Source organism: Penicillium nucicola (genome assembly GCF_028828085.1).
Source record: "Penicillium nucicola strain IBT 29836 chromosome Unknown utg000006l, whole genome shotgun sequence".
Taxonomy (NCBI): Eukaryota; Fungi; Ascomycota; class Eurotiomycetes; order Eurotiales; family Aspergillaceae; genus Penicillium; species Penicillium nucicola.
Window position 1 is genome coordinate 1,579,069 of NW_026643130.1, and position 12,385 is coordinate 1,591,453.

The following is a 12,385-nucleotide window of genomic DNA, read 5'->3' on the forward strand; positions in this document are numbered from 1 at the left end:
ACTTGACCTAGTTGGGCAGATCTAACGGTCTTGGGCCAATCCGGCTACTGGAGTCAATCTCGCGACTGGAAGCCGTCACTGCACAACCTGTCCTGGACGCGTGACCCAATGCTGAATATGACGTCCAATGATACGCCTTCGGTAAGGCTAATCGGTGCCAAACTCTATTCAGGTGGCATACTTGCCCGTTTGCTTTTGGAGCTCTGGGGCTTATCCCATGGCAAGACGAGATGAACCATTTTATTTGATCAGTACCTGATGCATGGGTGGTCATTTTGTATTGGCTGACAGATTGCCCTTTGTCTGCCCACCTTGGTAACAAGCGCATCCAAAACTGGAAATATGTACTCAGCCCAGACCAACTGAATAGGAGGCAGAAACTGTGCCGCAAAGGCAGACTCTTGAAACAGAGGTGTTTTCGGATCGTGCAGAGAAGACTACAGGATTCGTTGGGATTCTGATATTCTCAATATTGACGATTGCCGTGGTGACCTTGATGCAGGTAATGAAAACATTGCCTTCAAAGGTAGATATGATAAAGTCCAAAATTCTGAGAATAAGTTCGAAACCAAAAGATTTGAAATCAATGATACATAAAAGAAAAAAGTGACAATGCAGACTTGTTGATTATCAATTTAAGATATAGAGACATCTAATACATTGTTAACAAATCTTTTGGTTTCAACACGCATTGGACATATTCCCCCAAGTCTCAGCCATCATCCCACCATCCTAGACCCATCTCACAGTCTATAGATCAAAATCCCACACCGTCAGCATATAAACAATAACCAGCCACTACCCATAGACACCCATCCCAATGACATCGAATCCACCAACTCAAGCGCCAATCTCACTCTCCGAAACAATCGTAGCAAACCCATCACCCAGCTCACTAAGAACAACAGAAACGACCGTTTCAGCATCCGCATCAGGAATATTCCGATCCCCCACAGCGTCCCGCACAACAAGCACATCATAGCCCAGCTCACTCGCCGAGCGAGCAGTAGTCGAAACACAAACATGCGCCATATAGCCAACCAGCACAATCTTGCTACCTACATCGCCCAGTCCCTGCAAGTAGTCATGCAGATCGGTCTTGGCGAAAGAGCTCGGGAAGTTCTTCGTCACGACCTTCTCGCCGGCCTTGGGAGTGAGCTCCTCGAACTCCTGTGCGAGAGTCGTGCCAGGCGTGAACACAGGAGCGCCGGGGGGCACTTCGTGCACGACATGAACGATGTTCTTGCCGTTGCTGCCCTGGCGGTATTTCTCCAGGAGCTTGGAGATGACCTTGCGGGATTCGGAGACTTTCTCAACTTTGAGGTGGCCTAGGGCGTACTCATCTTGGGCGTCGATGATTATCAGGGTTGAATCTTTGGTGGAGGCGGTGGAGGGGGGATGCCGATTATTTGGCGGAATGATTTGACGGAAGACATGAGGAGGGGAGGGGTGAGATCAGAAAGGGTGGTGGGTGATGGATTTGAGGGAGGTTTATAGATGAGGGGGAAGCTGTTGGTGGGGGGTTTCTCCAAGTCTTGACTTGGACCCTGAACTTATGATGTGCTTATACTACAACCCTATGAATATCTATCCATAGGATTAAATGATCATCCTACTCAACTGGGCTAAATGGCCACTATTTTACACTATATTTCTATCTCATCTTGCGTCTATGCCACTTTTCATCCCTAATAGTCCCCAAATACATGTTATTTCCCCAATCCTCATGTGGACTACGTCTTTAGGACCCCCAAAAGCCAAGAACAAGACTTGATTTTCTAGGATATATATCTAAAGACCACAAATTTGTATCTGACAGAAATCAGATCCCGACGAGAGATACTCCATGGGGGAATGCAGGGTCATGCGGGGAATCCGCAGATGAGAATGATAGAACTACTTGATTCCGACAGAGAAATATATTTAGCATCGAATGACTATTTTGAAAAAAAGAAAAACAAAGTCCAAAATACGAAGCCGCAATAGTCTTTAATAATGTATAATATGCATTTTCGTCACCGCGCTTATCCAGACAGAGCTTAGATAGACGAATGCTTAGCTTCACATCTATGCAATGCTTGTAGTGTATACCGCAGTATCAGTCCGACAAGTAGTATATGATGCTAGCCCGTGTGATACTGGATACATCTTCCGGATTGTCATGTATTACCGGGGGTGGTATTGTGCTGGCTTACCCTTACCCCAGGAGGAGAAAAGCATTGCAAGTATCTGCCATATTGGCTTGGGCTTGGTAGTCAAATTATTGGCTGAATTATTGAAGGTGCGGTTACACTTGAATTCAATGCACATGGAAAACGGAAAGAGAATGGTTTTTTCTGGGCTGAAGCAGTTCTAGTTCTCTGTGCTTTATAAGCTTCGTTCTATTGTTCAAGGTAAGGTTGCAGAGGGTCCTTTAGAGAACGCCCTGCGGAGTGATTCTGATGGGTCTCGGGATACACAGAAGAAGGGCCATGGTTCGGATGTCATTGCGACGGCCGAATATGACGAGAGAAGTTCGGTGGATTGGGGGGTATAGCTTGGCTATCTCAACTGGTGTTGATTGTGTTGGAATAATCTTGAGTTTTTTCTGTAGGATTTTCTTGTTCAAGTTCGATGTATATAAATATAGTAGCGCCCTTTATTTACCTCGGCCCACATTTATAATGTCATTCCCTATTCATCATTTCATAGTGGGCGGAGATTAGAGAGTAAATAACGAACGGAAGGTTCTAACGTTAACTTTAAGTTATAATTTGGGATGAAACCTTGGACATGGCTTTGGAAGAGGGTTTTTGGATGATTGAATGTGTATGAACAAGCTTATCCCAAACAAACGATGGATCGAAACTCAGGCTCGATTAGCCATGGCATATGACTCTATGAGGATTATTGAGTTTGGGGGGAATGGCACTCTGTTTGTCATATATTGGCAGTTACGACCAGGCTTCGCCATGGGGTTTTGTTGTGAACTTGCCAGCCCTAATTGTGACATAAGAACCAACTCACGAGGTCTTTCACAATGCGCTATCATTCAGCAATCCCAGTTTTTCTGTACATATCAAAGACCTGGGAAAGTCCAGTCCCAGTATATTCAATATCCAACCAAGACAAAACCCAAGACAACATCCCAGACGTCTTCACCAAGCTATTCGACACCATACATCAACTAAACCCCCAGGACAACATAACCAGTAGCCTAACGGAGCTCAAAACTCGAATATCCTCCATAGCCCTGGGCAAAACAACCCCAATTCAAAACCTAACCACAGCCCTAACAACCCTCTCAACCCTCCCCTACCCTCCCACCTCCAAACCCCTCGACAGAGCCCTAACCCTCGCCCGCAACAACCTAGTCCCAACCAACATCCTCGACATCCTCCAAGAACAAACAAACAACCCCATAAACTCAATAAACAACACAAACCCCATACCTCCCAACCCCCCAATCTACCCAAACAAGCACCCCACCGACGCACCATACTCCCTCCCAGAGAGCGCCCTCCGCTCCGCAATCCACATCCCCAAGACCTTCACCTACGACACAGCCAACAAAACCCCCATCCTACTAGTTCCAGGCACAGGCTCTCCAGCCGGAAGCACCTACCAATTCAGCTTCACGAAGCTATTCAGCCAGCACGCACACACAGACCCGGTATGGGTGAACATACCGGGCAACTCACTCGACGACATCCAAAGCAACGCCGAGTACGTCGCATATGCAATCAACTACATCTCAGCGGTAAGCAAGCGGGCCATCGGGGTAGTGTCGTGGTCGCAGGGCGGGATAGACGTGCAATGGGCGCTGAAATACTGGCCGTCGACGCGGGCGAGCGTGACCGATTTCATGGCTATCAGCGCGGACTTTCACGGCACGGTCATGGATGTGCTGTGCGCGGTTCCGTCGCTGTTCTGCACGCCGGCGATTGCACAGCAGGGGTATAGGGCGCGGTTGGTGGGGGCGTTGAGGGGGGAGGGGGGCGACTCAGCGTATGTGTCTACGACGAGTGTCTACTCTGGGTTTGATGCTGTTGTCCAGCCGCAGAGTGGGGGGGAGTGGGCTTCGGGGTTTCTGGGGGATGAGAGGGGGGTCGGGGTTGAGAATGTTCTTGTTCAGGATGTTTGTAGAGGGATGGAGGGGGGAGGGTATTATTCGCATTCTTCTGTGCTTGTGCATCCGTTGGCGTTTGCGCTTTTTGTGGATGCTTTGGAGCATGATGGGCCTGGGAGGGTGGAGAGGGTTGATTTGGAGGTGGTTTGTGGTATGTCTCTTGCGCCTGGGCTTGGGCTGGGGGACTTTCTGGGCACGGAGGTGATGGGGGATATTGTTGGGCCTCTGAATACTTTGTTGTTTCGACATGGGTCGAATATTGAGCCGGCACTCAGGGGCTATGCTTCTAAATGAGGTGACTGTTGGGAAATAGGATGGAGATATCATGTATTCGTGTTCGGGTTCGTGTTCTTGTTCTGCTGTCTTGTTCCCACTGGGTGCTAGTGGACAGTGATTTCTATCATACAAACAACGTCAAGGCCTTTTCATTGGGTATTATGGTGTGGATCTCTAGAAACTGAGAGATCAGCACAGTAAAGAAAAGCACAACATAAAGCCTCCGGTACCAAGCCAACAAGCGGCGTGAAGAAAAGTAAAATGGAAACAAAACAAGTACGAGGTGGATATAAGACCCGGCAAGCAGACTGAAAACGATATGCCGGAAACAAACTAGCAGTTCATCGTGAGTTGAGTATTCATTTCATGGGGGCGCTGCTAATCATCCCCATGACCGGAAAGCAGACATCGTAAAGGAGGAGACTAGAGGCAGAGGCCGCGGCATGCTAACGAGACTCGAATATGGGATTCGTCAAATTTTGAGAAAAGGAAAAAAGAAAATGGAAAGAAAAAGGAAAGGAAAGCTGCCGGCATTTATGTGGGCTTTTCACAACCAATGCGGCCGAGTAGGGCTTTCCGATCACTCTGGTCGAATGGAACACGGCCACGACCCCGGGCTCGTACCGAGGCTCCGTTAGACCGCCGACGGTCAAGGCCAGGAGCAGCCTCCATGGCAATTGTATCGGGGTTGGCGCCGTCCTTGGCGACTAGGTGCACTGCAACGTGGGAGGAAGACTGGTCCTCGACCTCGGCCTCATCCTCCTCGTCACTGCGGGAGTCCTCAGCATTGCCCCCGCAAAGAACACCATATGCAACACGAACAATCATGCTGAACCAGACAATGGACAGGCCTTCCAGGGTCAGCAGAAGGGACAAAAAGATCCATTTCACGGTGCGGTTCATGCAGATTGGGTTCTCCAGGTTGAGATACGGTCCGAACAGGTAGGCAACGGAGTTGGGATAGCCATTGTCGGATATCATCTCGGCGGTCGAACCAGAGTAGCAGCCGTAGGACATTTGCGCCGGGACATTCTTGTAGATGGACCAACAAAGGGCCGGGTAAACGATGTGGCGGGTAATGAACCAAGTGGTCATGAACAGACCGAATCCAATGTTGCAGGCTGTCTCGTACTTGAGGTATTTCAGGATTTTCGCAGACTGTCCAATAATTAGTAGCTGGACGTGAGCGCTTGTCGATCAACATACCGGAAGCAGGAAATCCACCACATCCATCAAACACAGCACCACGTTGGACACATTGTAGAACCCGTAGATGTAAGCCGAGCTCAAAAGAGTGCTGGTAATAATGTGGTGGGAAAGCATCTGGTAGTGATCCTTGCGCCGCTCCTCCACGTGGATGACGAAGATCTGCTGCACGAGGAATGCCAGCTCAACGAGCAGGTACCACTTCATCAAACCGGAGAGAGGACGCGCAGGCCACCTGGACCAGATGGGAGCAAAATCACCCCAATAGTAGGAATTCTTCCAGAGATACTGCGACAGAACAACAGTCAGTTACACCCATCTCCAACAACGTATGATCAACCAACGCACCATTCCCACGCCCCAGATGAACGAGTAGTACATAGCATTCCAGCCCTGTTCAGCGATACGGACAGCCTGCTTCCGCTTCAAGCCCGCAGAACGAGCCATTGGCTGCAGGATCCATTCGATGACCATGGCGCGAATCCCGGTCAGTGCGACAGCGGCACTGAAGACAAAGTAGACATCGTCCCAGCCCTGCACGTATGAATTCGAGGCTGCGTCATAGTATGACAGCTGGAAGAAAGGCTGTGTGTAGGGGCGGAGCGAGGGATAGAGGTTGTGCAAGGCTAGTAACATAGCCAGGGTGGTCATTGAAATGCCTGTGAAGCCATTGGACATGCGTTAGCGGAGCCGTCATCTTAACTTAAAGCCGAAAGGTGCATAAAGAGCATCAGTAGGAGCGCGACAGCTCTCTGCTGAATTTGGGGATTTGGGAATTTGGAAATTTGCGATTGCCACTCTGTTTCCTTTTGCTCGAATCGGGAGAAATGTTGGGGTATTCCTACCGATTTGGTTGGCGACCACCCATTCACGGAACGTGGTCTCCTTGACCCTGGATCCAACGTATACATTGCGCTCCGGCGCAACAGATGTCTCTTTGGACATTTTGAAGAGTGCACCCGAGTTGTGAGAAAGGGGAGAATAACTGTGGGGAGCAGATGTTGAAAGTCGAAAGCCGGGAAATGGTTCAGGGCCGAGATGCGTGTGGGACCTGCCTCATCCGCCACGCCACTATTTTTGGGGGGGTAAGGGGGGATTTTGATGGAGAAAAAGGCTCGTTCAACCGGGAACGAAGAAAACAGTGAAGAGTAAAGAAGCGAGAGACTTGAGGAAAGGGAATGGAGGGGGCAGTCTCGTTTCATCTCACGACGATCATCTCCACTCACCGCCTCACCCAGCGTTGAATAGCGATGTTAATGATTGGATGCACAGGTTGCATGAACTACGTAGGGGTTGAGCTTGGCCGTTACAAGTTGCAGATTGACACTGCGACTGTGCGTATGTAGGTGTGTATACATGTCGGTGTCAATACAATGCCAATTCCGGCGTATTGATGTTATATTCTTGGCAATGGAAGTGTCCACGTCAACTATTTGGCTCATTTATATTGACTCTCTGGACTAGAATGACGACAGGGACTGCGTTTACTCCAAGTCCGCCGTCACCCCTCGGACAAAGTCATTCGCACTGACACCCAGCTGAGCCAGGTCAATTCCTCCCTGGCCTGCCATGGCTCGCGACATAGCGCGAGCCACTTCTTCCTCTTCCCAAATATTGTTGAGGATCTTCCCTTCTCCAGCCGCGGTGGGGTTCTCCGAGGCCGCCATAGTCTGCCAGTACAAATCATCCCGGCTTTTGAGGGACTTGTCACGCACCACAGCGTTGCGAGTAACACTAGTAGCATGCAATTTGCCATGAGCACCTGTCAGCGCATTGAGGGCGGCCGAGACAGCCTGGTCAATCTGATCGGTCACCGAGGGCTGCTTGAAAAAGAACCGATTTGTAGCGGCGAGGTATAACACCACGGAGCAGACGACGTCACAGACCACAAACGCCAGCGGTCGCAGCAGGGTGATGGTATTGTAGAGGCCGGAGGGCGGGGTTTGGCCCGACCGCACGGACGGGGATGCGCTCGAGACAGCGTCATAAGTTGCCACTATGTAGACATCGATAACGGCCAGTGCCAGGCCAGCCAGGGTGAACTTTGTGCGCCAACGGGCAGATTCACGGCCGGCGATGGGCGCGGAGGTGGCCACGCCGAGGATCATGAGGTGGACCAGATGCGGGAGCAGGACGTGGAAGGGCAGATAGTACATCAGGAAGGTGTTGAGGTTGTCAAACGAGCAGTACTGGCAGGAGGTCAAGGCATCGGGGCCATAGGTCAGGTAGACCTTGCGGGCACCGAGGGAGGTGAGCTTGGATTGGAGGAGGGTGTCGGCTGCGGTGAGGGCATCAGGGCGGAGTCGGGCGAGGCGCGCGAAGAGGATGTCCGTCGGAGTGTTGATGCGCGACCGGGTCAGAGTGAAGATGTTGGGTTCGGGCGCGTGAGGGTTGAAGGGTAGGCTCAGGAGGAGGAAGAAGACAACGCTGCCAAATAGGATGTTGAGTGCGCGGCCTGAAGCTGCGGGCAGAGGGCGTGGTGGAGGACGACTGGCAATCGAAGCACGGAGGTTGCGGTAGGCAGTAATCAAGCGTGGTAGTAAGACTGGGCCAAAGAAGATGAGGAGGGATTTGACGCTATTCACGGTCAGCTATAGAACAAGGGCAATAGAGCTTTGATACTTACGTTCCCCAGGAAAGAGAGATTGTCGCCATTTGGGAGGCTTGTAGGACAAATTTCTACTTCATTGGACTCTTGAACAGCCAAAACCAGAGAGAAGAGTTGAAGGTGAAGTGTCCAGTTCAATGAGTGTCGGGGCCAAATGTCGGAGTAGACGTGGGTCCAGGGACGTTCAAGTCTGTCCACTCTACACTCTCTCACAGCCTACTCCAATGTTATATTTAGGATATATCCTACGTTCAATAAAAATAATGGTCTCAATTGGTCCAGCTAAGAATGATCAAATACAAAAGACAAATATCAGGGGAATCAAACGCCAAACGGCCATCGCAAAAACGCTCGATCATTTCATCTCAACGCCAGCTCCTTCATTCAAAGAAATACCATTCAATTTTGAAACCTAGTCTGAGCCCAGCTCAAACCATATGCCCCGAATACAAAGCAGGATGGTGTGCAAGGTCAGGCTCGCGAATCTCCACCGAGTCACGAGAATACTTGGACGAAGCAGCATCATTCTCAGCGATCAGCGTCGGGTTCATCGGCTTGGAGATCTTCAAAGGGAAGCGACCAGTCAGGCGTTGGGTGGCACGCTTCACGGGGTTTGACCGAGTGTACGACGGGAGTGTTTCTTCGCGCTTGATGCTCAGATGGAGGGTGCGGTGGCTGCTTGTTCGACTCATCACTTTCTGTGGTGCGACTGCGCCATAGGCTCGGACGTGGCGGGCACTGACGCCGGCTTTGGGATCGCTGAAGAGCAAGCTCTGGAAGAAGAGTTAGTGTCTTGTCAAGAAAATGAACATTGGGGCCTTGAGTTACTTACTACCAGCACGTTGAGCACGCTAACTACCATTGCAAGGACACCAGCGGAGATTATAATGCGCCAGAATGCCATACCAATCGCTTCCTGGGTCATAGCTTTGGTGTTTAAATTGCCTAGAGTCGAAACACCCAGGATCATCATAATACCAGCAAGAGTATAAAAGCCCGCGTCCTGACCGAACATCGGCCAATGATTGTCGAAATAGTCACGCAGAATGGGAAGCTCGGAGATAATGAGGAGAACTGCCAAAAAGTTAGTCCACGGTCAAAGATATCGGAAGAGTTCTACTTACTGCTAACAATAGCCACCACGGCATGGGTCACAGCCTCGAAGAAAAAGAAGCTGTTCAGCATGTTGATCTTGACCAGCATGACCACCGACGCAGCAATGAGATCGAGAAAAGTGATAATGTTGAGAATGCGCATGGCGTTCAAAATCACGTACCCTGGACCAGCCAGGGATTCGCGTAGTCGGCTCATCATATTGATAGTCTAAAGTTGTAGATGAAACAGAGAAACGGGTATAATTGTGAAGCTGAATCTTCCGGGTCGAAGAAGAGATTAAAAAGGATGGATAGGAAGCCACCTGGCCAGCAGACAGCTTGATATCCCACAATGGAACAAAGCGAGGTCAACTCAAGGGAAGAATAGACAAAGGAAAAACACGAGAAGCTCAATGGGACAATGGCGGTAGACGAGAATATCTATCCCATTGAATGTCCTTGTAGCGCTTCAACAAAGCTATGAATAGACTTGAAACTGACCCAAAGAATATTTAATTAGAGCTCGTACTGAAGGAGATCAACAGGGTTCTGACTCGATATGGAACCGATGCGATCTATACAAGTGTTTCATTGTGGTCCAGCTGGGGCCATTCAGCGCCCAGAGACTCGGAATTATAGCCCAAAAAGGACTAGAGTCTTCAAGCCTTGGGCAATGCGATATCAACTGGTATTGGGGAGTAGCTGAACGAGTGGCTGAGAGTTGCTGGTTTCGATCAGGGTGAAACGACTCCTGGCGGCTGCGGTTGGCCACTGCCCTCACCTGCTTCAGCCTTATATTGGGATATTTGGGCCCAAGTTGATACAAGCCATATTTATCTGATAAAAGTGATATAAAAGACCCCATAGTATTTGAAGCAAAAGGGGTTTGGGGTTTTCAATCGCAGCCCGCAAACAAGTCAATGGCCAAAGTATGAACCGAGATAACAATCTACGCGCCCAATGGTCGGGAGTGAATAGCCGCCGAGGACAGAACCGACCCTGAAAGATAAACATGGAAGACAGACATGCCCAAGCTAAGACTCTCGTGTTGGATTAACTGATCATTGGTGAATTAGGGCAAAAGAAGTATGAGGCTAACGATCCGGTGGCGGGATCCCAAGCCGAACCCCTCCAAACTTTTTTCTCCGTTTCACGATTTCGCGCCAACTCACTCCCTACTCTTTTTATACACCAAGCCATAATGACGCGGGGTAACCAGCGCGACAACGATCGGGCCAAGGCCCAGAAGAAGGCCTCTGCTTCCGTTCGTCTCCCCATGCGCCAGCGCCAGCGTGTCTGACACTAACAACCGCCACAGAAGGGCAAGAATACCCAGACTGGCAGCCAGTTCCAGAAGTCCAAGGAAGATGCTGCTGCCATCATGCGCGAGAAGCAGAAGAAGGGTGTGTTTACCATTGTCCACGGCAGATTTCAGGTCACAGGGCTAACCTTTTTTTCTCCTTGTAGCGGACGAGAAGAGGACTGCAGAGGCAGCAGGAGGGAAAAAATAATTCGATTCCGATCCGATTCAGATCCGATTCCAAGTCCGATATTTCGATCCAAACCCGGCTTCGTCTGCAACTTTCAATGCTCTTGCAGTGCCGGATATCCCAGGCAAGCAGACAAAGGCAGCAGACAGACGACGTCGGATTGGCATAGCGATACGCGGAAGACTTGGAACTGGAGATACCTGGGGAAATCATCCACCTATGCCCTACTTGCAAATACCCGGGGCGGGTGTCTAGCGAGGCGTTCATCTGACTCTCATTGGCGTTTATACCAAAGCATACTGTACATCAAGTGCTAATCAAACGAGATACGACACTGAGAACTTATTGGTGGTTCCCTTATTGGCGAACGTATATTTGACCATCCACGTAACCTACCATGTTTAAATCACTTTAATCTAAGCACGGGATACTCATATACATGGTGCAGCTAGTTATGAGCTATCATTCTGGCTATTATCTGCCCAGTATACCCTCGCCTGGTCCAGCCAGGTTTGCCACGACTGCTTGTGCAAAGAACTTGGAGGACTATTGGATGCAATTCCCGGAGGGCAATGTAACCCCATATCATCTGCAACACTTCCAAGATCAAATTGCTTGACAGCTTGGTGAACAAATGTCCAGAGACTCTCACCTTCCCACCCAACACTCAGTGCAAACGTGAGAACTTTCTCAAGTGCATGTGCTTGCACCGCGTGGTCAGAGACACAACTCAACTCGTATATTCCAAAGCTCCACCCGGAGATATCGCGTGGATTAGCCAGACACCATTCAAACGTCCGGTCGACAACAGAGATCGTTGCTTCGACGTTCCAGTCCAGGTCCACGGTCATTCTTTTTACAAGAAGCGCAGTCAACTGCCGCATATAGTTGAAAGCATAGTAATTCTTCGGGTGTAGTTCTCCTGCACGAAGAACCACTTCCAGTTCACTCTGATGGAGTTGCAGCACAGCCTCAGCATTCCATGTCCGTCTCTCAAGTAGATGTCTCAGCACCCAGAGCCTGTGGTGCCACAGCGTAGGCGACTTAGTATGGCGATGAAGTGGCGAGCACTGATAACTCGACATAAGAGTGAGCTCAGCTTCCAGCAGCTCTGTGGTGGTGGTTGTCTCGCTTGAAAGATCCTGGGTAATTGAATGCGCCATGGCTGCGCATAATCGGCGTTTGCGCCAATTGCAAGCTGTGAGGTGTTCGCAATCGAATAGCAGCATCACCTCTGTGATTGCTGGATCTTGATTTGCTGGCTGGGCTTTTGCGACAAGTGCTTCTTGGAAGTCGTTCTCAGACATGGGTTTTAACTCCTTGAAGAAGAGAGCTCGCGCGACCGTGTATGCCTGCACGAGTGCTTTCTTGGCGATTCCCACTGAGCAGCCATCTTGCAGGAATGTTGCGCCTAGACTCGGAGGGATGATCTCGATCTCGAGAACTTCGTTTCCTCTAGATGAGAAGATGCGCGCTAGCTCCTGGAATGCATGCTCTGGGTTTGACATTTGATTATTTGTGGGTGAAATGAATTAAAGAAGATATATTGAGGTCCGTGTCATACTTGAAGCCTTTGTTTGCAGTTGACCCGTAAATGTGGACA

General features: G+C 49.9%; 6 protein-coding genes across 6 annotated transcripts; 2 read left to right on the plus strand and 4 right to left on the minus strand.

Moving 5' to 3' along the window:
- Window positions 1-840: 840 nt before the first annotated feature.
- On the minus strand, window positions 841-2,310 carry N7511_006597 (putative isochorismatase family hydrolase; the record flags this gene model as incomplete). Its single annotated transcript, XM_057128974.1, has 2 exons — window positions 841-1,343; window positions 2,292-2,310. 2 exons carry the CDS (start codon window positions 2,308-2,310, stop codon window positions 841-843), a joined length of 522 nt encoding a protein of 173 aa, XP_056983530.1.
- Window positions 2,311-3,019: 709 nt separating this feature from the next.
- Window positions 3,020-4,402, plus strand: N7511_006598 (esterase/lipase family protein; the record flags this gene model as incomplete). Its single annotated transcript, XM_057128975.1, has 1 exon — window positions 3,020-4,402. The coding sequence occupies one exon, from the start codon at window positions 3,020-3,022 to the stop codon at window positions 4,400-4,402; it is 1,383 nt and encodes a 460-aa protein (XP_056983531.1).
- Window positions 4,403-4,918: 516 nt separating this feature from the next.
- On the minus strand, window positions 4,919-6,535 carry N7511_006599 (uncharacterized protein; the record flags this gene model as incomplete). Its single annotated transcript, XM_057128976.1, has 4 exons — window positions 4,919-5,542; window positions 5,591-5,878; window positions 5,939-6,249; window positions 6,436-6,535. 4 exons carry the CDS (start codon window positions 6,533-6,535, stop codon window positions 4,919-4,921), a joined length of 1,323 nt encoding a protein of 440 aa, XP_056983532.1.
- A 539-nt stretch (window positions 6,536-7,074) lies between these two features.
- N7511_006600 (uncharacterized protein) lies at window positions 7,075-9,512 on the minus strand (the record flags this gene model as incomplete). Its single annotated transcript, XM_057128977.1, has 4 exons — window positions 7,075-8,167; window positions 8,649-8,971; window positions 9,031-9,272; window positions 9,323-9,512. 4 exons carry the CDS (start codon window positions 9,510-9,512, stop codon window positions 7,075-7,077), a joined length of 1,848 nt encoding a protein of 615 aa, XP_056983533.1.
- Window positions 9,513-10,493: 981 nt separating this feature from the next.
- On the plus strand, window positions 10,494-10,803 carry N7511_006601 (4F5 domain protein; the record flags this gene model as incomplete). Its single annotated transcript, XM_057128978.1, has 3 exons — window positions 10,494-10,586; window positions 10,611-10,695; window positions 10,760-10,803. The coding sequence occupies 3 exons, from the start codon at window positions 10,494-10,496 to the stop codon at window positions 10,801-10,803; spliced, it is 222 nt and encodes a 73-aa protein (XP_056983534.1).
- Window positions 10,804-11,234: 431 nt separating this feature from the next.
- Window positions 11,235-12,290, minus strand: N7511_006602 (uncharacterized protein; the record flags this gene model as incomplete). The annotated part of the gene is made up of 1 exon (XM_057128979.1): window positions 11,235-12,290. The coding sequence occupies one exon, from the start codon at window positions 12,288-12,290 to the stop codon at window positions 11,235-11,237; it is 1,056 nt and encodes a 351-aa protein (XP_056983535.1).
- Between the last annotated feature and the right edge of the window lie 95 nt (window positions 12,291-12,385).